The 21,491-nt window shown below is 46.7% G+C and overlaps 1 protein-coding gene across 4 annotated transcripts in view; it reads left to right on the forward strand.

Annotated features, from left to right (window-relative positions):
- LMBRD2 (LMBR1 domain containing 2) overlaps window positions 1-21,491 on the forward strand; it is a 132,938-nt gene that overhangs the window by 22,228 nt on the left and 89,219 nt on the right. For 3 of the 4 annotated variants that reach the window (XM_033932816.1, XM_033932813.1, XM_033932821.1), the window contains exon 4: window positions 19,752-19,865. The exons of the other annotated variant lie outside the window; for it this stretch is intronic. In XM_033932816.1, coding sequence (XP_033788707.1) covers window positions 19,752-19,865 — 114 coding nt within the window. The remainder of the gene's footprint in view (window positions 1-19,751; window positions 19,866-21,491) is intronic. 4 annotated transcript variants of the gene reach the window in all.

Consider the following 21,491-nt stretch of genomic DNA (forward strand, 5'->3'; position numbering starts at 1 on the left):
TCTGACTGATTGGCTTTTCAGATTTTCTCAGTCTGTAGAGCTACCTTCTCCAAGGTTACTGCTTGTTAACTACTTAGCAAGAATGAGATAGGTGGTCCTGACAAGCCAGAAGACCTGAAGCTTCTAAGTAATAAATCTAAAACTCTGTAGAAAATATTTTTTCATTCAATCTAAACTAAACTAAACCTTAGGTTTGTATACCGCGCCATCTCCACAAGCGTAGAGCTCGGCACGGTTTACAGAGTTAGGAGGAAAGGAACTACAATGAAGGGTTATAGGAGGGGAACTAAGAAGATAGAGAGGGACAAGGGTACCAGAGAGCGGGAGGAAATTAGATTTTTGAAAAGAGCCAAGTTTTCAAGTGTTTGCGAAAGGATTGGAGGGAGCTTGAATTTCTGAGCGGGGATGAGAGGTTGTTCCAGAGTTCTGTGGTTCTAAAGGGGAGGGATGTTCCAAGTTTTCCTGCGCGGGATATACCTTTTATAGAGGGGAATGATAATTTCAGTTTATGGGAGGGTCTGGTGGAGTGGGGGTTTGAGGAATTCCAAAAGAGTGGGATAACGGGAGGAAGGATGCCATGTAAGATCTTGAAGGCTAAGCAGGCACATTTAAACAGGACTCTGGAATGTACTGGAAGCCAGTGAAGCTTAGAGAGGAGTGGGGAGACGTGATCAAACTTGCCTTTTGCGAAAATAAGCTTAGCCGCGGCATTCTGAATTAGCAGAAGTCTATGTAGGTTTTTCTTAGTTAGGCTTATATAGATGGAGTTGCAGTAATCCAGTCTAGAGAGGATGGTGGATTGAACAAGGACGGCGAAGTGAGAATGATGAAAGCAGGATCTCACTTTCCTCAGCATATGAAGGCTAAAGAAGCATTTTTGTACCAAGGAGTTGAGGTGATCATTGAAGGAGAGGGAGGAGTCTATGACGATGCCTAGGACTTTGCTTGAAAACTCAAGCTGAAGAGTGGGGCCGGAAGTTAGTGGGATGGAAGTGGGTAAATGATCTAATAATGGGCCGAGCCAAAGTAATTTTGTTTTGGACTCATTTAGTTTCATTTGTACAGATTGGGCCCAGGATTGGAGGTTCATTATACATGCGGATATGTTCTCAGCGAGGTTAGCGAGGTTTGAGTCGGTCTCGAGGAGGATGAGGATGTCGTCAACGTAGGTATAGAGAGTTTCTAGGGGAGATAGATGAAGGAGTTTCAGAGAGGGCATGTAGATGTTGAACAGGATAGGAGAGAGGGGGTGAGCCTTGCGGGACTCCACATATCGGCTTCCAGGGGGGGATGAGGTACCGTTTATGTTAACGGTGTAGGAGCGGAAGCGTAGGAATTTCGAGAACCAATCTAGGACTGTGGAGCTTATGCCTATTTCGGAGAGTTGGAAGATTAGGATATCGTGATGGATGATGTCAAAAGCTGCGGAGAGGTCGAATTGTAGAAGAACAGCAAATTTGTTGCGAGAATGGAGTTGTTGCACCTTAGAGATTAGTGAGGCCAAAAGGGATTCGGTGCTGAAGTTGGGTCTGAAGCCGAATTGGTGGGATAGGAGAATAGAGAATCTTTCTAGGTAGGATGAGAGTTGAGTGGATATGATGGATTCTAACAACTTGGTTAGGAGAGGAATATTTGCTATTGGACGGCAATTTGATGGTATGGAGGGGTCAAGGTCGGTCTTTTTCAGTAGAGGGGTCAATGCAATATGTCCCATATCAGAGGAGAAAAGGCCCGATGTTAGGGCAGAGTTTATAAGTTTGGTGAGGGAAGCGATGGCCTGTGTAGAGATATTCTCGAATAGATAGGAGGGGAAAGGATCCAAGGTGCATTTGCAAGTTTTTAGTTTGAGGCAGAGTTTGGAGACTTGCGATTCGGAAACAATCTCAAAGACGGTCCAGGATCTGTCAGCTGGAATGGGGATGGAGACAGGTAGGGTAGGGAGTTGTAGGAGACTGTGGGTGGGAAGGAGCATCTTAGGGTGGTAACCTTTTCATTGAAGAAGTTTGCTAGGGCATCGGCTGATAGAGACGAGGGGAGCAAGGATGGGTCTTTTTTGGTAGTTAAGGAGCGCCAGATGTTAAACAGCGCACTGATCTGATTGTTGGATCTGGAGATCTTATCTCCGAAGAAGTTCTTCCTGGCTTTTTTTAGTGTTGAATTGTAAAGTTTAATATTGACCCTCCAGGTCTGTCTATCTGAGGGGGATTTAGATTTTTTCCATTAGCGCTCCAAAGCGCAACATTTCTGTTTCAGTTCTCTGTGAACCGGTAGATACCAGGGGGCCTTTCGGGGATAGGAGATGGTTTTAGTGGTTATTGGAGCGAGGGAGTGGTAGGTGGATTCGGAGAGGGAGATCCAGTTGCGCCAATAGGATTCGGAGTCTATGGGCCTAGGGTTGGAGGAGAGTTGGTTGAGGAATTTGGACCAGAATAGATTGCTCGAGGTTTTTTTTGCGGAAGGTTATGGAATGAGAGGAATGGGGTGGGGATTCAAGGTGTGACATGAAAATGGGGAGGCAGGAAGGCCCTAGGAAGTGATCAGACCAAGGGACTTGTTCCCAGCGGGTGTCGTCGGTTGAAGTTTTGAAGGCGGTAAGATCGAGGAAAGTGGTGAAGTCTAGTGTGTGCCCTTTTTCATGGGTTGGAGATGGGGTGGGTGAGGGGAAACCTAGAGAGGTAAGGAAGTTGTTGAATTCAATCGTGTCCTTGCTGTTGGTGTCATCAAGGTGGAGATTGATATCACCAACGATCAGAAGTCTTTGAAATTTAAGGAAGGCATTTGTTATGGCCTCAAAGACGAGATTTGAGGAGTTGGTCCAAGGGGTAGGTGGGCGGTATAATAACAGGATGCCCAATGGGTGGGTGCGGAGTTCATCATTGACTGAGGCAAGCATATATTCTAGAGAAGCGTGAGTGTCCTTCTCGAGGAGCTGGACGTCAAAGAAGGATTTATAGAGGAGTGCCAGTCCGCCTCCTTTTCGATTGGATCTGGGGGAGAAGAGGCCTTGATAACCGTGGGGGAGGAGTTCATTTTGTGTAAATAGATCGACTTTGGCAATCCATGATTCCATGATGCACAGGAATCCAGGGTCGAGCTTGTCTAGAAGGTCCTTCAAGATTTGGATCTTGTTGCATGCAGATCTGGCATTGCAATAGAGCATCGGGACTGGGGTGAGAGAATCCGAGGCAGCATAATTAAACTCTGGAATTTGTTGCCGGAGAATGTGGTGAAAGCAGTTAGCTTAGCAGGTTTAAAAAAAGGTTTGGCTAATTTACTAAAACAAAAGTCCATAAGTCTTTATTAAGATGGACTTGTGGAAATCCACTGCTTATTCCTAGGATAAGCAGCATAAGATCTATTTTACTCTTTGGGATCTTGCCAGGCTTGCTGGCTTCTCGGGGTTGGTGGGGGGGGGGGGGTGGTTCTCGCAAATCGAGTTAACACTATGTTTGCGAGACAAGTTTTGCGAGAATGTTTTGCTCGTCTTGCAAAACACTCGCAAACCAGGTTACTCGCAAACCGAGGTTTGACTGTGCCATACACATATGCAGTATGAAACAAAGTTTAATATTTAAAAATATGATGTTAAATTGTGTTTTTATCCCAGGACAAGCAGGCAGGCTATTCTCACATATGGGTGACGTCATCAGTGGAGCTGGGTGTGGAAGCTCACAAGCAGACTTGCTTGAAGAAACTAGAAGTTTCGAGTTGACTGCACTATGCATGTGCGAGTGCCTTCCTGCCCAGCGCAGGGCGCGTCTCCTCAGTTCTTAGTTTTCCGTGGAGCCGAGAAGTCCGTCTTTGACTCTCTGCATTTAACTTCGTTACTTCGTGCCTTCTCTGAACCGCGGTTTGTATTTTTTTCTTCACGAATCACTGTTCATAATTTATTTCTTTTATTTATAGTTTAAAAAAAAAAAATTTTTTTTCAATCTTCGTACGACTGCCGGGGCAGGCCGCTCGGCTGCAGCCCAAGGGCTTCAATTTTGCGGCGGCCGTTTTTCCTTCTATGTCCCGGCAAGTAACAGGCTTCAAGAAGTGTAGCCAGTGTCAGCGTGCGATTTCCCCTTACGGACCCACACCGTCAGTGCCTCAAGTGCCTTGGGCCGGATCATCAACGAAGTCGTGCGAGCGCTGTGCTACTCTTCAACCTCGAGCCCTTAAAAGTCGTCGTCTTTTGGTGGAGAAGCTCTTCGGAATGGATTCTTCCTCCGACCCCTCGACTTCGAAGCCGACCTCGGCCTTACCTTCGACCGAGACTCCTCCTGCTTCTACTGCTTCCACCTCGAGCTTCATCAGACCTTCGTCATTTGCTGCGGCTCTCTCTTCGATGACATCTGCTGTATCTTCCCCTGTTGTCTCAGGTCAGATAGCTCAACAGAAAGTTCCAGCAGTGGTGCTTAAATTGTCTAAGATTTCCAAGTCGAAGCACATTTACACTGCCTCGGTGGAACCTCTAGTCAAAGCAGGTGGTCCGGTTTCAGATGCGGATCCATCCTTGCCGGCTTCTTTCCAGCCCATGTTGGAGAAGCAATTCATTCAGTTTCTTACTAATATGGGACCGAAGCTTCTTCCTCTTAACCAGCCTGGGCATTATGTAAACTCCCGCGAGGTCGAGTCGCTTCCTTTGTCTCAGTCTGAGCTTGCACACTCTTTGCAGGGAGCAGAGTCTCTGCGAGTGTCTGGTCTAGCATCTAAGCACTTGAAGCAAGGAGCAGAATCTTTGCAAGTGCCTCAGTAGGAATCCTCACACTCTATACAAGGAGCAGAGTCTTTGGGAGAGCATCGAGGTTCCTCCATCAAGCCTCTGGAGCTTCAATCTACAGCTTCCAGTCCTATCCATTTTTTGGTGGCATCAGCTGCTTCTGTCTCCGAGGCGAAGTCTCCTCAATCTTCGAGATCTGCTTCCAAGCACCGTTCTCACCGACGATCAAGGCCTTCATTGAGGCATACTTCAAGGCATAGTTCTTCTAAAGAACGTCCCTCTTCCACTAAGCTTCGATCTACTCCTACTTTGGCTAGACCGCCGACTCCTCGATCGAGGTCTCCACTTCCACACCTCGAGGATGCAGCGGTTTCAATTGCTTCATCCAAATTTCCATATTCTTTTGATGCCTTTTTTCCTGCCAAAGCTTCATCTTCGACCCAGGCTGCTTCGACGTCCTCGAGTCCTTCTCGAGGCAAAGCATTGGCAGATCAGCTATCTTTCTCATCTTTTCTTCGTCGGATGGCTGTTGACTTGGATCTTCAATTAGATGCTGGTTCCAAATACTCTAAGGAGTATCTCGAAGTCATACATCTACCTCAACCTCCGGCAGAGTCACTTAAGCTTCCTCTTCACAAGCTTTTGTCTCAGACTTTTGCCAGATGCCTGGAGACCCCTTATACCATACCAGCTGTTCCAGGCAAATTGGACTCTAGGTATAAAACTGTACATCGCAAAGGGTTTGACAACTCGTAGTTATCTCATCAATCCCTGTTTGTGGAGTCTTCCTTAAAAAGGTCCCATCCTTCCAAGGTTTATGCCACCGTTCCTCCTGGAAGGGAAGGGAAAACTATGGACAAATTTGGACGTCGCATTTATCAAAATTCTATGATGTCCTCTAAAGCAGTGGTTCCCAACCCTGTCCTGGAGGAACACCAGGCCAATTGGGTTTTCAGGCTAGCCCTAATGAATATGCATGAAGCAAATTTGCATGCCTATCACTTCCTTCATATGCAAATCTCTCTCATGCATGTTCATTAGGGCTAGCCTGAAAACCCGATTGGCCTGGTGTTCCTCCAGGACAGGGTTGGGAATCACTGCTCTAAAGTCCTCAATTATAATTTTCATTTTATTACTTATTTTGAGTTCCTCATAACTCTTTTACCTAAATTTCTGAGTTATTTGGATACTCAAAAATACTTTGAATTTCAAGAAATCATTGCTTCTTTATCACAACTCAGATTACATCTCCTTCAGTCATCTTATGATGCCTTCGAGTTGTCTGCCCGGGCAGCTGCTTGCTCTGTAGCCATGCGTCGCCTTGCCTGGCTTCATACCATTGACATGGACCCTAATCTCCAGGACCGCTTGGCCAATATTCCTTGTGCAGGCAATGACCTCTTTGATGAATCTATCGAGGCAACCACCAAGAAATTGTCTGAACATGAAAAATCCTTTGCTTCTATTGTCAGACCTAAGCCAAAGCCAGCTCCTGCCAAAACTACATGTCCTCCTCCTATATATCAGAGGCGTTTTGCTCCAAGGACGGCTCCTTACAATTGCCCTCCTCCTAAGAAACAACAGCCTCAGAAACAACAAAAATCTCAACCTTCTGTTGCACCTAAGGCTACTCAGCCTTTTTGACTGTTTAAAAACAGAGCATACCTCCACCGTTCCGACTCTGACTTCTTTTCCCCCTATAGGAGGTTGTCTAAATCATTTTTACCACCGATGGACAACAATTACATCCGACCTCTGGGTGCTGACCATCATCAAGGAAGGATACTCTCTTCATTTCATTCAGGTCCACCAGAGCTTCCTCCAAGAGAGTATCCTTCCAGTCCATCCCAGACCGCCCTTCTTCTTCAGGAAGCTCAAGCTCTGCTTCGTCTCCATGCCATTGAACCAGTTCCTTTGGAACAGCAGAACAGGGAGTTTTACTCCCGTTACTTTCTTGTTCCGAAGAAGATGGGCAATCTGCGGCCCATTCTAGATCTCAGGGCTCTCAACCAATTTTTGGTCAAAGAAAAATTTTGCATGTTATCCCTTTCATCTCTTTATCCCCTCCTCGAGCAGAATGACTGGTTATGCTCTCTGGATCTCAAGGAGGCCTACACTCATATTCCCATTCATCTGGCCTCCCGTCAATACCTAAGATTTCGGGTGGGGAATCTGCATTTTCAATACAGAGTGCTGCCCTTCGGCCTGGCTTCATCTCCCAGGGTGTTCACCGAGTGCCTGGTAGTGGTAGCAGCAGCTCTATGGAACCATGGTCTTCAGGTATTTCCCTACCTCAATGACTGGCTCATCAAAGATTCAACATCTCAGGGGGTTATTGTAGCGACCCAACGGACTACCTGGTTCCTACAAAGTTTGGGATTCGAAATCAATTTTTCCAAATCCCAACTTCAGCCCTCACAGCATCTACAATTCGTCGGCGCTGTTTTGGATACTATCTAACTCAGAACATTCCTTCCACAACAACGTCTGGAAGCTCTACTTCAACTCTGTCATGCAGTATCTTCCCGCTCTTCCATCTCTGTGAGACACATGATGGTGCTACTAGGTCACATGGTCTCCACAGTACACGTGACTCTTTTTGCCAGACTTCACCTCAGAATTCCTCAGTGGACTCTGGCTTCTCAATGGACGCAAGTTTGCGACCCACTTTCTCAACACATCACAGTCACTCCTTCTTTGAAGCAGTCTCTCCGTTTGTGGATGCTCTCTTCCAATCTCTCCAGAGGCTTGCTTTTTCAAACGCCCCCTCATCAGAAGGTCCTCACGACAGATTCTTAGACCTACGATTGGGGAGCTCATCTCGATGGTCTTCGTACACAAGGCCACTGGATCAGTACAGATCATCAGTGTCACATAAATCTTTTGGAACTCAGAGCGATTTTTAAGGTTCTCAATGCTTTTCAACATCTTCTTCATGACGAGGTAGTCCTCATTCAGACGGACAACCAAGTCGCCATGTATTATGTCAACAAAACAGGGAGGGACGGGATCTGCCTCCCTTTGTCAAGAAGCTCTGAAGGTTTGGGACTGGGCAATCTGCCACAACACCTTCATCAAAGCTGTCTACATCCAAGGGGCGAAAAATTGCTTGGCAGACAACTTGAGTCGTCTTCTGCAACCTCATGAATGGACACTCCATTCCTCGCCTCTTCATCACATTTTTTCACAGTGGGGAATGCCTCAGATAGATCTCTTTGCAGCTCCCCACAACTACAAACTGTCTCAGTTCTGCTCCAGAATATACTCTCCTCATCGCCTCGAGGTAGATGCTTTTCTTCTTGAATGGATGAATCTCTTCCTATAAGCATTCCCTCTCATTCTCAAGACTCTGGTCAAGTTGAAGAACGATCATGCCACCATGATTCTGATTGCTCCTCAGTGGCCGAGACAACCGTGGTACTCCCTTCTACTTCAACTCAGCAGCAGGGAGCCATACCCTCTACCAGTTTTTCCAACTCTGCTTACACAGTCAAGGATCTCTCCTTCATCCCAACCTGCAGTCTCTACACCTGACAGCTTGGTACCTCTCAATATGACTCCTCTTCAATTTTCTCAATCTGTAAGAGACGTTTTAGAGGCTTCTAGAAAGCCTACTACTAGAGAATGCTATCACCAAAAATGGACCAGATTTTCTACGTGGTGTTTTTTTCATGATAAGGAGCCTCAACATTCCTCCTTATCTTCTGTTTTGGATTACCTTTTGCACTTATCCACTTCATAGAGACATAGAGTTTGATGGCAGAAAAGGGCCGGCGGCCCAACAAGTCTGCCCACACAATACCCTTCACTCCCACAAGTCTACTCAAGACGAACCCTCCCTCCCTGAAGTATCCATCTTTTAAGCAAAACCCTGTGGTAACCCCACCTGTTGGTCCCATTGACGCTTCAAGTCAAGCACGCTACTGGCCTCGACCACCTGGCGAGGAAGACTATTACATCGATCGATCACCCGTTTGGTGAAGAAGTATTTCCTGGTGTCGCCATGAAATCTTCCCCCCTTAAGTTTTAACGGATGCCCTCGTGTTGATGTTGGACCCTTCAGAAAAAAGATTTCTTCCTCCATTTCAATGCAACCTGTGATGTATTTGAATGTTTCTATTATGTCCCCCCTTTCTCTGCGCTCCTCGAGAGAATATAAGCGCAGTCTCGTCAGACGTTCTTCATATGGGAAATCCTTAAGTCCTGAGACCATCCTAGTGGCCATTCTTTGGATCGACTCCATTCTCTTCACATCCTTTTGGTAATGTGGCCTCCCAAACTAGACACAGTACCCTAGGTGAGTCCCTCTCACCAGGGATCTGTATAATGGTAGTATGACTTCAGGCTTTTGGCTGATGAAGCTCCTTCTGATGCAACCCAGCATTTGTCTAGCCTTTGCTGAAGCTTTCTCCACCTGATTGGCAGCTTTCATGTCTTTTCGGATGAGAACTCCCTAGTCCCTTTCTGCAGTAGTTCTTGTTAAGTTTTCACCGTTCAGGGTGTATGTTCTGCATGGATTTCCGATCCCGAGGTGCATTACTTTACATTTTTTGGCATTAAAGTTTAGTTGCCAAGTTGCCATTGTTTCAATAGAAGTAGGTCCTGCTCCATAGCGCTTGGCCTGGTTGCGCTTTCGGGTTCTTTTGCCCTGCCCACGATGTTGCATAGTTTAGCTTCATCGGCAAATAATGTGATTTTGCCTCAAAGCCCCCTAGTCAGGTCCCTATAAAGATATTAAATAGCATCAGACCCAAGACCGATCCATGTGGCACTCCACTGGTCACTTTCGACGTTTTCGAGGGAATACTGTTTACCATTACTCTTTGAAGTCTGCCGCTAAGCCAGTCTTGTACCCAAGCTGTTAGTGTGTCTCCTAGTCCTAGCGAGTTCAATAACCTACGGTGTGGAATACTGTCGAAAACCTTACTGAAGTCTAAATATACTATGTCCAGGGACTCACCCCATCTAGTTTTTTTGTTACCCAGTCAAAGAAGCTTATCAGATTGGATTGACAGGACCTTCCCTTTGTAATGCCATGCTGGTGGGGGTCCCTTAATCTTTCATCCAGAAACGTGTCCAATTTGTTCTTAATCAACTTTTCCATGAGTTTACTCACTAGTGATGTGAGACTCACCGGTCTATAGTTTTCGGCCTCTGACCTGCATCCCTTTTTGTGGAACGGGATAATGTTGGCAGTTTTCCAATCCAGGGAAACTCTTCCCTTGCTTTTAAGGAAAGATTGAAGAGCCCAGCTAATGGTTCTGCTAGGACATCACTCAATTCACGAAGTACTCTAGGGTGTAGATTGTCCGGGCCCATAGCTTTGTTTACTTTTAATTTTGATAGCTCCTGGTAGACCGCTCGCAGTAAATTCCATGTCCCGGAAAGGGTCCTCTGAACTACCCTTTGTCTGTAGCTGAGGACCGGATCCTGGTGCTTCACAGGTGAAGACTGAGCAGAAGTAGTTATTGAGTATTTCTGCTTTGTCTGCGTCCGAGTCCGTAAAGTTGCCGTCAGGTTTCTTTAGGCGCCCAATACTGCTTGTGTTCTTCTTCCTGTCGCTAACGTATTTAAAAAAGGATTTCTCCCCTTTCTTTACCTGCCTAGCTATGTTTTCTTCCATCCTAAGTTTGGCCTCTCTGATTATTGTTTTAACTTTTCTGGATTTATCCATATAGGTTTCTTTAGCTTCCGGTCGTTGTGATTGTTTGTAGGTAACAAAGGCCTTTTTTTTTGTTTTGTTTTACTAGTTCAGAGATCTCCGTGGAGAACCACTGTGGTCTATTGTTTCTGTGTCTTTTGCTTACGGTTTTTATGTATATGTTGGTCACTTCATTGAGGGTGGACTTTAGAGTCGTCCATAGTTCTTCTACATTGTCCATCGTGCTTTGGTTTTGCAGCACTTTGTAGACGTGGTCCCCATGCCTTGAAAGTTAGTGCCTTTAAAATTTAGGACCTTGGTCGATGTATTAGACCTAGTGGTTCCTTTCTTGAGGTGGAACCAAACCATGTTGTGGTCGTTGGATGCCAAGGTGTCTCCCACCGATACTTCTATGACAGTGTCTCCGTTGGTGAGCAACAGGTCCAGGGTTGCCTGGTTCCTGGTGGGTTCCAGTACCATCTGCTTGAGGCGTGCTTGAGCCTCTTGCTGCCGCTGGTTGTAGCGGAGGGTTTGTTCCAGTCCACATCGGGCCACACTTCTGGCCTCAAGTCTACATCAATCCGAGTCCATCTCAGTGCAATTGCGGCTTTCTATCAGCCTATTGACGGGAAACCCCTCTGCTCATCCGGTGGTTTCCAGATTCATGAAAGGACTTTTCAATGTCAAACCTCCACTCAAACCACCTCCTGTGGTTTGAGACCTCTATGTTGTCCTTGCTCAACTAATGAAGCCTCCATTTGAACCAATTGACAAGGCTCATCTGAAGTATCTCACTTGGAAAGTGGTGTTTCTCATTGCCCTCACTTCTGCTCGAAGAGTCAGTGAGCTGCAAGCTTTAGTTGCTGATCCACCTTTCACTGTCTTCCATCATGACAAAGTGGTCCTTCGAACTCATCCTAAATTCCTCTCTAAAGTGGTTTCAGAATTTCATTTCAACCAATAAATTGTTCTTCCAGTGTTTTTTCCAAAGCCTCATTCTCATCCTGGAGAAATAGCTCTGGACTGTAAATGTGCTTTGGCCTTCTTTTTTTTTTTTTTTATTTTTTTTTAAATATCATTTTTATTAAACAAGAAACGCATGAACATCCACAAACAGCAGTGGTACATCGAGACACAGTGGTACATCAAGAAAGCAATGCATAAATGCAGCAGTAATCAGCTATGCACCTGGGGAGCGAATACACATCCCAAGAATACAGTGTGCTCACCCACTCAAACAAACAAACAAAGCAAATAAAAGCAGATCATAAACATGAACGGGCTCAGAATATGCTCATAAAAGATAACACAAAAGAAGTACCTCGCACACCTTGTAGTGGTGCACAGTGGAGAAAAGAAAAAACAGTGAACTGTTCAGCATTCCTCGTTCTTATTTTCGGGAGGTGATCTAGAACAGCGGCGAGGATCCCCAAACGATCCTCCACAATCACACATCAGGCATACTGCAATCAGACACACACAACCCAAGCGAACCACAATCAACCCGTCAGTCATACTCTTATACTGCAGCATATTAATCAGAGGAACTCTATCCGCCTGAGCAAGGATGGAATGGTATTTGGTTAAACATAACACTAATATTCAGTGAAGCAGATGTAAACTTGTTACACCCTATTCGAGAGGAGAAAAGAATACATGAAATAAGCATGACAGTGCATTGTAAGGGGATACTGAGATATGATGCACAAAAGTGGGAGTCGTGAGGGACTCATGTGATACATAATGCAATACAATACAGAAATACTTAAGCCCTCTAACCACCGAAAAGCTAGGCTAAGCAATCCGAGCCAAAGAGTCCTTCCAAAGGGAACAGTACTGCTTCCAGTGGGGCTGGGGGCGGGATCCATAAGTGTCCAATTCGAATTGTGCTTGAAGTTGCATCCTCGCTGTCCACATACAATAGGTCGGTACCTCTGCGGCAGCCCAGAACTGTAGGACGAGTTGTTTGCCCACAAGAATCGCGTGGAGAATGTATTTGTGGGCCGAAAACTCTAGTCCATTATGGGTGAGATCCGTGACATCTCCCAGCAACAGGGCAGGTGGGTTCCATGGCACAGCATGCTGTAAGACGGCCGCCATATGGAGCCGTACCTGACTCCAAAAATGTAGTTTGGGGCATGTGAAAAAAGAATGAACGTAATCACCCCTAGCAGACGTACATTTAGTGCATGTGTCGGAGTCCCACAAGCCCATGTGATAGCCTCTAGCCCTGGTGAGGTAGTATCTATGTAGTATCTTGTATTGTGTATCCTGCAGGCCGGATGCCTTCACATATAAGTACAGGGTTTGAAATAGAGGCCTAAGATCATCACCCGTTACCCGCATACCAAGTTCTGTGGCCCACTCTCCCCCCACAATACGTAGGCAACCTTCTCCTAGATGATCCCTCCCCGCCTTATACTACGTGGAAATTTTGTTTGAAGCAGTAGGGGTGGTGAGGAAGAGTAGATCCAAGGGGCCACTTCTCCAGGCCTCCCCATGTGTACGCGCCCAAGAGTGAAAATAGTGATGAATTTGTAAATAAGTGTACATGTGCGCTGGGGGTATTTGCCATGCTGTCCGCATTTGTACAAAGGAAGGGAATTCCCCCCCGCCCAGGGCTAAGACATCCCCCACGGTCGTGTTGCGTGCGGTTCTATCCCTCAATCCCGCCAGACTCCCCACTCCAGACGCAAAATTAGGGTTCCCAAAGAGAGAAAGAAAGGGCGATACCATGGGCGACCTTCCCTGAAGAGAGCGCCACCAACGCCATGCCCGTCTGAACGGAAGGAGAAATGGTAAAGCGGCTGAGCGGGATCGTACACCCCCCCTCCCCGCTCCATGAAGAAAGGATGAAAAGGTCCACGGCAGACAACAGTCCTCTAATAAAGAGTCAGGGGAATAGCGGCGTGAAGAAACTAGTTGCTCATGAATCCAGCGAAGAAGTGCAGCCACATTGTATAAGCGAAGAGATGGTAAGCCCAGGCCCCCACGTTCTCGGTTCTGGGACAATTTAATAGCATTTATACGTGCTTTCCTCCCCCTCCACACAAAAGAGCCAATAATGGACTGATAGATTCTCTCATCCGCACGAGTCACCCAGACGGGTATAGTTTGTAGGGGGTAAAGAAGTTTCGGGAACATCACCATTTTAACCAAGGCGACACGCCCCATAAGCGAGAGAGGCAACGAGTGCCATTTAAGGCATAAGGTTTTGATCTTTCCAATAGTAGCGGATATGTTAGCCTCGTACATTTTGCGTGGGTCCTGGAAGAGCATAATACCCAAGTATTTCAACTTTCCTGGTGCAATACCCACTCCAAGGTTCCGACACCATGACTCCTTCCGAGAGCCCCCTAAAATTAGAGCTTCCGTTTTCTCAAAGTTGATCTTCAGACCAGAAAAGACTCCATACGCCTGGATGATGGACATCAGGGCGGGCATCGTTCGGTCAGCATGATTAACATATAATAGCATATCGTCCGCAAACATGCTTATGCGAAATTCATTAGAGCCCACCCCTAAGCCCTCCAGCTCTGCATCCTGGCGGATACGCGCCGCTAGAGGTTCCAGCGAGAGAAGAAAAAGGAGGGGTGAGAGTGGGCAACCCTGTCGAGTTCCCCGTCCCAGAGGAAATGACTGGGAAAGTCCTCCATTCACTAAGAGTTGGGACGTAGGACAATGATACAGAGCTGAGAGCCAGGCCATGAAGTCCCCCTGGATCCCAAATCTACCCAGTGTCTGAAAAAGATGGGGCCAAGAGACCATATCGAACGCCTTTTCTACGTCCAAGCTAGTGATAAGTGCCCTGTCGGAGGCGATACGTGGGTGTTGTAGCACAGCGAGAACCCTTAGGAGATTCATGGACGCATGCCTACCAGGCACAAAACCAACTTGATCTTCATGAATGAGTATTGGTAAGAACTTATTAAGACGCGCCGCCAAGATGCTAGCCAGGAGTTTTACGTCCTGATTAAGCAGGGAGATGGGACGGTACGACCCCAAAGCATCAAGTGGGCGTCCGGGCTTAGGAAGGATGATCACATGTGCCCTATTATGCGAATTACCTGGAGGTCTGACGCTCCGTAGTCCCATAAAGTATTGTTGAAGAGAAGCTAGTGCCGGGGGGTCCAACAATTTATAGAATTCAGGGCCAAAGCCGTCTGGGCCTGGCGTCTTGGCCAACCGGAGCTTTTTAATAGCAGTCTGTAGTTCTTCTCCCAAGATGGGACCGTTAAGGGCTTGGCATTGCGCATCCGTCAGGGTCGGTAGACAGAGGCCCTGGAAGAAACACTCACTAGCGGTCTTGTCATAGGGTTGCGCGGAATATAGGTCCGTATAAAAGCGTACGAATTGGTCTGTGACGGCTGAGTGGGTAACATGAGTGCCGCCCCCTTTATCCTTGATGGCGGTAATGGTGTGGCGGGTTCTGTGTGGGCGCACCAGGTTAGCTAACAATCTCCCCGTTTTATCCCCCCAACGGTGAAGTTTATATTTGTAACAATAGATGTTACGGGTAGCTCTTTGGTCCAGCAGGAGATTAATTTTTTGCTTAACGTTATGCATAGCCTGTCTGGAGGCATCGTCCAAGCGAGAGATGTGAAGAGAACGAAAGCCAGCGAGGTCCCTCGACAGAGCCAAAAGTTCCCCGTCTCGTTTTTTATTCAGGGACGCCGTGTATGCCAGTATGTGGCCACGCATGACTGCTTTAGCCGCCTCCCAATAGACAACAGGGTCCACGTCTGTAGGCGAGTTAAAGTTGTGGAACTCCTCCCATCGTTTGTGAAAGAATTCACGGAATTCCGCGTTTTTATATAGGAAGGGAGACATCCGCCAGATACGCCCTTCAACCTGTGTCCCAAAATGTAAATCAAGGCCGAGCATAGCATGATCAGATACAAGAGGTGGCAAAATAGACGAGGCCGATAGGGTCGAAAATAGAGAGGCGGAAATTAGGAAATAGTCGATGCGCGAGTGAGACTTGTGAGGGTGCGAGTAGAAAGAAAAGTCAAACTCAGTGGGGTGTAGTGTGCGCCATGTGTCCAGCAATCCAAGTTCCTTAATGAGGAAGTGTATGCCCCTAGAGAAGTGGCCCCTTGGCACCGGTCTGGCCGGTTTACGATCCCATTGAGGGTTAGCAACAAAATTGAAGTCTCCCCCCATGATGATCGGTTGGGGCATGAGAGGTGCCAAATGACCCACCACTGAGGTGAAGAAAGCATGGGTATATTTATTAGGGGCGTAAATATTGCATAAAATTAAAGATTTGCCCCAGAGTTCACCCACCAAAATTAGAAATCTCCCCTTGGGATCATCGATTTGGCTGTGGACATGGAAGGGTATGTTCCTGTGGATAAGAATAGCTACTCCGCATTTACGAGAAGTAAATGGGGCCGCGTGTACCTGGCCCACCCAGCCCCTGCGCAGCTTCCCGTGCTCCCCAGAGCTCAGATGAGTCTCCTGTAAGAATGCTATGTCAGTGTGTTCACGCTTAAGGTATGCTAGGATTTTAGTACGCTTAATGGGTGAATGAATGCCATCCACATTCAGTGATTTAACATGCAGTTGTACCATGGAACTTACAGAAGTGCATATAACAAACAATGAAAAACCATAGGATGAGCTGTGGAGGCCGTCCCAGCCAATGCCTCCACCCGCTCTCAAAATACCAAGTCAACCTGCTCAGGCTAAGCCATCCATCACACATGTCCCTCATACATACCCGAACTGTACACGTACACACTCCCCCAGTCATTCTCATTCGTCCCTCCCCTTTCCTTGCAATCTTCCCCAAAAAGACATACAAACCTTTCAATCCACAGGCACCCCCACATTCATTCTCCCACCCCTCCCTACCCACCCAATATGCTTCACAGCGAGGAAAGTCCTCGCTAATCCCCAACTGTTATAGCAAAAACCAACAGGTAGCCCCGGGCCACTGCAATACATGATAAGGGCTGGTACATCATGACCAGGGCCCTTACAGAGATAAGGCGCGTCAAACCCAGACAATATCAACAACAAATAAGAGTAAAATAATTATCAGTATTGAGGACAGATGGGGCCGTGATATCGGTCACTCAGGCCTCCTAGAAAGAAAAGTGTACTTTGTTTTTTGTTGTGTACATGAGGACATACATGCTAGTCAGTCAGAGGGGAGCACCTAAGGCCGACAAGTCCCATAAGGCAAGTATGGTGCACAGTTATCATTGGGCATATACAGCAGTAACAGTAACATTTGCACCACATTGCGAGCAAGACTGAAAGGAAAAACAGGGAGCTCGGTATAACAGTATAACAGTATAACAGTATAACAGGCAGCCGAGCCCGAGCATTAGTTAAAGGGCCGAGCATTACCCAGAGATAGTCCCCAATGGATCACATATGCCCAGGCTTAGCTATAAGGTCACCCCTTGCCGGGAACATGCAGGAGCTGGCAGTCTCATCGTGTCGCTGCCCAGCGTAGGAGTTTCGAAAGAGACGCCCCTGGCTCACCAGTGCAAAGTGAGGGGTCTACATACCAGCATCCGCATCAGCAGCTCCCCGCCAGGCCGCTCGCCCAACAAGGATCAAGAGAACAAGGCACATGGAGGCAGTCCAGGGATCAGGAAAAGAAGGAGTCCCTCAAAGATCAAGAGATCCCCCGGTCCCCTCGAGCCATCGCAGGGAGGGATTTGATGAAGCCCTCCAACGCCTCTGGAGTATCATAAAAGGTGGTGCTGTTGTTGTAAGATACTCGCGCCCTAGCTGGGTACAAGAGGGCAAATCGGATGTTGCGCTTGAAGAGCTCTCCGCAGTACGGCGCCATGGCCCGGCGTTTAGATGAAACCTGAGGGGAGAAGTCTTGGAAGAGAAGAATCTTTTGCCCCTCAAATTGCAAGGTCATATTTTTGTCACGACGGTAGGCAGCAAGCACCCTCTCCCTCACAGCGTAGTTGTGGAACCTTGCAATGACCGGTCGGGGCCTGTTGTCGTCCTCTCGCCGTGCTCCCAGCCTGTGGGCACGCTCAATAAAGAACGGCGCCGGTGTGTCAGGTAGGCCAACAGCCTTAGGCAGCCAGTCCTCCAGCCAACATCTCAGATCCACATCACGAATAGTGTTAGGGATCCCCACAAAACGGAGATTGTTACGTCGGCTTCTGTTTTCCTGATCTTCGAGGCGGTCCAATAACGTTTTATTTGTAGATTCCAGAGTTCTCAACCGCTCTTCATGATTAGCCACAGCGTCCTCTTGCTGAGCAATGCGGTCTTCAGCTCTCTGCAGCCGCCCAGCCTGGGAGTCAAGGCCCTCCTTAATGCCTTCCATGAAGGTGTGGATGGTGGCCAGCTTGTCCTCCATGACCAACGTGAGGGACCGGGTCAGCTCCTGAACTGCTGCTGCCTCCAGGGTGAAAATCGGCGCCTCGTGTCCGTCCGCCATTTTGGCGTCCGTTCCCTTCAGTTTGTCCCTCGCGGTTCGAGCGGGTTTAGCGGCCATCAATGCTTCCCGCTGCCAGTAAAAAGGAGGAGAAGGTATCGGTTTCTGAAGCAGGATCGATGTCGCTCGTGGAACGGGACCGGCGGGCTCAAAAAGCAGTGGTTTTTTTGCGAGATGTGTGCGCGCGGCCCGGAGCTACACAGCGGCACGTCCGGTCACTCTCCCGGCATCACGTGCCCCCCCCTGCTTTGGCCTTCTATTTGGAACGCACCAAACCACACAGAACTGCTCCTCAACTTTTTTTATCCTTTGATCCAAATAAGTTGGGACATCTTATCTCTAAGCATACCATTTCCAACTGGATGGCTGCTTGTATCTCATTCTGCTATGCCCAGGCTGGATTACCGTACACAGTAGAGTCACAGCCCATAAAGTTCGAGCAATGGCAGCTTCAGTAGCTTTCCTCAGATCTACACCTATTGAGGAAATTTGCAAGGCTGCTACTTGGTCCTCAGTTCATACTTTCACTTCTCACTATTGTCTGGATACTTTCTATAGACGGGATGGACAGTTTGGCCAAACAGTATTACAAAATTTATTCTCCTAAATTGCCAACACTCCCACCATCCCATTCTGGTTAGCTTGGAGGTCACCCATATGTGAGAATAGCCTGCCTGCTTGAACTGGGATAAAGCACAGTTACTTACCGTAACGGGTGTTATCCAGGGACAGCAGGCAGCTATTCTCACAACCCACCCACCTCCCCTGGTTGGCTTCTCTGTTAGCTATCTGAACTGAGGAGACGCGCGCTGCGCTGGGCAGGAAGGCACTCATGCATGCGTGGTGCGGTCAACTCGAAACTTCTAGTTTCTTCAAGCAAGTCTGCTTGCGAGCTTCCGCATCTGGGCTCCGCTGATGACGTCACCCATATGTGAGAATAGCTGCCTGCTGTCCCTGGATAATACCTGTTACGATAAGTAACTGTGCTTTATGGAATTACTTTGGAATAATAATAATGGGGTGACAAGGCAGCACCTAATAGAATAATACCCTTGTTCTGGCCCTGAGGACTTGGCAAATGTATAGGTTACAGATTAATGTTGGTGGGAGGGGGTGAGAATATTTGTGTTTAGAGAAAGTAGAAAGCCCATCTCTAATCTTAATATGGCATAGCTATGTAGATTGTACTGTTGAAAAGGTCTATTAAGATGGGAAAGTAAGAATCCCTTAGAATGGACCACCTGTCCTAAGCTAAGCTAAGTATTAGCTTTATATTTAAAAAGAAGTTTTACCTTTGCACTTTTGCACTTTATGAAAAATTAATATATTCACAAATTTGAAAAAATGATCAAAGTGACCCGGTGAGGATGTAATGTTTAAATCCAACCACTATGAAACACATTTGAGTGGCTGGTGGCATTTCTGAGGGTCAGTTACACTTAACAGAATGTTGGTAAAATTACGAGGGGGTCTTATTTGTGACCTTCTTTTGAATTCTTCGTTGATAGCTATGTAGATGGCACAATAACTCTGCTATCTAGTATACATATAAATTAATAATGGTAGAAGAATTTATGGAAACATGATGGCAGATAAAGACCAAATGACACATCCAATCTGATTTATTTAGTTACGAGGCAGAGAACAGCATGGGAAAAAGGAAGGAGGATAGGAATCTGAAATTGTAAGAGCTGAATTGATGATGTGCTCTTCATACAAGAGAAACTGGGACTATCTTTGTGGGGTTCAACTGTGGCAATAGGATTTCTTTATATGGTTAAATCAGATGATGTCTCTAAAATCCACTGTATTGGGATATACTTTTAGCTATTAGACTTGCCTGCATAACAAACAGGAAGTTTAATTGTTTATAGTGATCTAAATAACTGGTTTTGATCTTTGAAGTGTGAGGCTAGGCTGCATACAAACCACAGTGATTTGCATAGCATAGTACTGCAGTTATAGTATTAGGTTTGTATGTTTTACAGAGAATACAATGAACTGGAACCTCCAATGTGTTTTAAGCCCTGGAGTTACATCCCTGAGGGCATCATGCCTGTCTTTTGGCGAGTGGTGTATTGGACATCACAATTCTTGACATGGTAAGTTGGGGAACTGAACATAAAAACCAAGAAATGGTTTGTAATATATTTATTTATTTTTAAAATGTATGAATTGCTTAAATCTAAGCGATGTACAAAACATTTACATATCAAGCACAAACATAAAATGCAGTAAACAAATAAGTTAATCTTCCCCACAAAATTTCCTTAATACAGAATTCTTTAAATCTAAAAGAAATAATAACCACAGAGTTAGAGAAAGGCAATTGTGATTTTAACAATTTCTTGAAAGACATACAATCTTTGCATAATCTCATTTTATCCCAGGACAAGCAGGCAGCATATTCTCACATATGGGTGACATCAACGACGGAGCCACAGACCACTTCAAAAGTACATCGCCACATTTAATCACGCGCTAACCCCCGCGGCCAGATAAAAAACTAACGCCTGCTCAGTGCAGGCGTTAACGGCTAGCGCAGCAGGCAGTTTAACGTGTGGTATTACGCATGTTAAATCCCTGCCGCAGCTTGATTAAAGGACCCCCGAGTCTCTAGAAAGTTTACGATAGCCCGCACTGCGCATGCACGAGTGCCTTCCCGCCCGACGTAGGCGCACGATCCCTCAGTTTCTTATTTTCGGCGGCGCTAAGAAGACGCTTTTTTCAATGGCCATTAAAACTTTTATATTTGCTGCCTTCCTGCTCTCGCGGATTTATTTTCAGTCATATTTTTTTATTTTTTCTTATACTTTTTTTCTTTTTCTAAAAAAAAAAAAATTTTTTTTTTAAATTGAACACTCTTTCGTTTTTTTCCCTGTCGCAGATTCGGCCACCTTGGCCTCTGACTTTAATTTAGCGGAGTGTGTTTTCCTGTCGATGTCCTGACCGCAGACGGGTTTTAAAAAGTACAGACGCTGTGCTCGGCCCATCTCAGTCACTGACCCACATCACCGGTGCCTTCAGTGCTTGGAGCCTGAGCATCGTCCAGAAACTTGCTCTAAGTGTTCTTCCCTTCAGAAGAGAACCTTGAAAAACTGCCTGATCCAGTAAAAGGTACTCTTTGGTGTTGCGATGGAGGGAGACTCGACACCACTTCTGACGTCGACGCCACCGTCCAAGGTGGCTCCGTACGAATTGACACCGACAGAACCATTGTCAGTGTCTCAGCCTATAGTGGGTAAGCCAGCTAAGAAGCCTTCCCCCACCTTATCTGGGCCTTAGTTAAAAGCAGCAGTGAGTCAAATCCTGCTGACTTCGAAGAGACCCAAGAAGCACTCCGCTCCAATCTCGGTGAGTGCCTTGATATTGGCCTCCTCATTGCTGGAGCGTAGAGCCGCACCAAAAGTACCGGCGAAAAAGACAGCAGTACCGGTGCTTACCCTTAAGCAGAAGTTCGATAATCTGCTTCGGGAAGAATTGGGTGAGCATTTCCAGATACCTCTTGTGCTGCGGCCATGTCAGTGGTAATGAGACGTCTGGCTTGGTTCGTGTTTCAGAACTGGACGTAAACCACTAGGACAGACTGGCGAGTGCTCCTTGTCTGAGAGATGAACTTTTTGATCCATCCATGGACACAGCCACTCAAAAGTTGTCAGCTCATGAGACCAGATGGGATACCCTGGTCAAACCTAAGAAGAAGCCTCCACCCTCTTGTCCCTTCCGGC

Source organism: Geotrypetes seraphini, chromosome 1 (genome assembly GCF_902459505.1).
Source record: "Geotrypetes seraphini chromosome 1, aGeoSer1.1, whole genome shotgun sequence".
Classification (NCBI taxonomy): domain Eukaryota; kingdom Metazoa; phylum Chordata; class Amphibia; order Gymnophiona; family Dermophiidae; genus Geotrypetes; species Geotrypetes seraphini.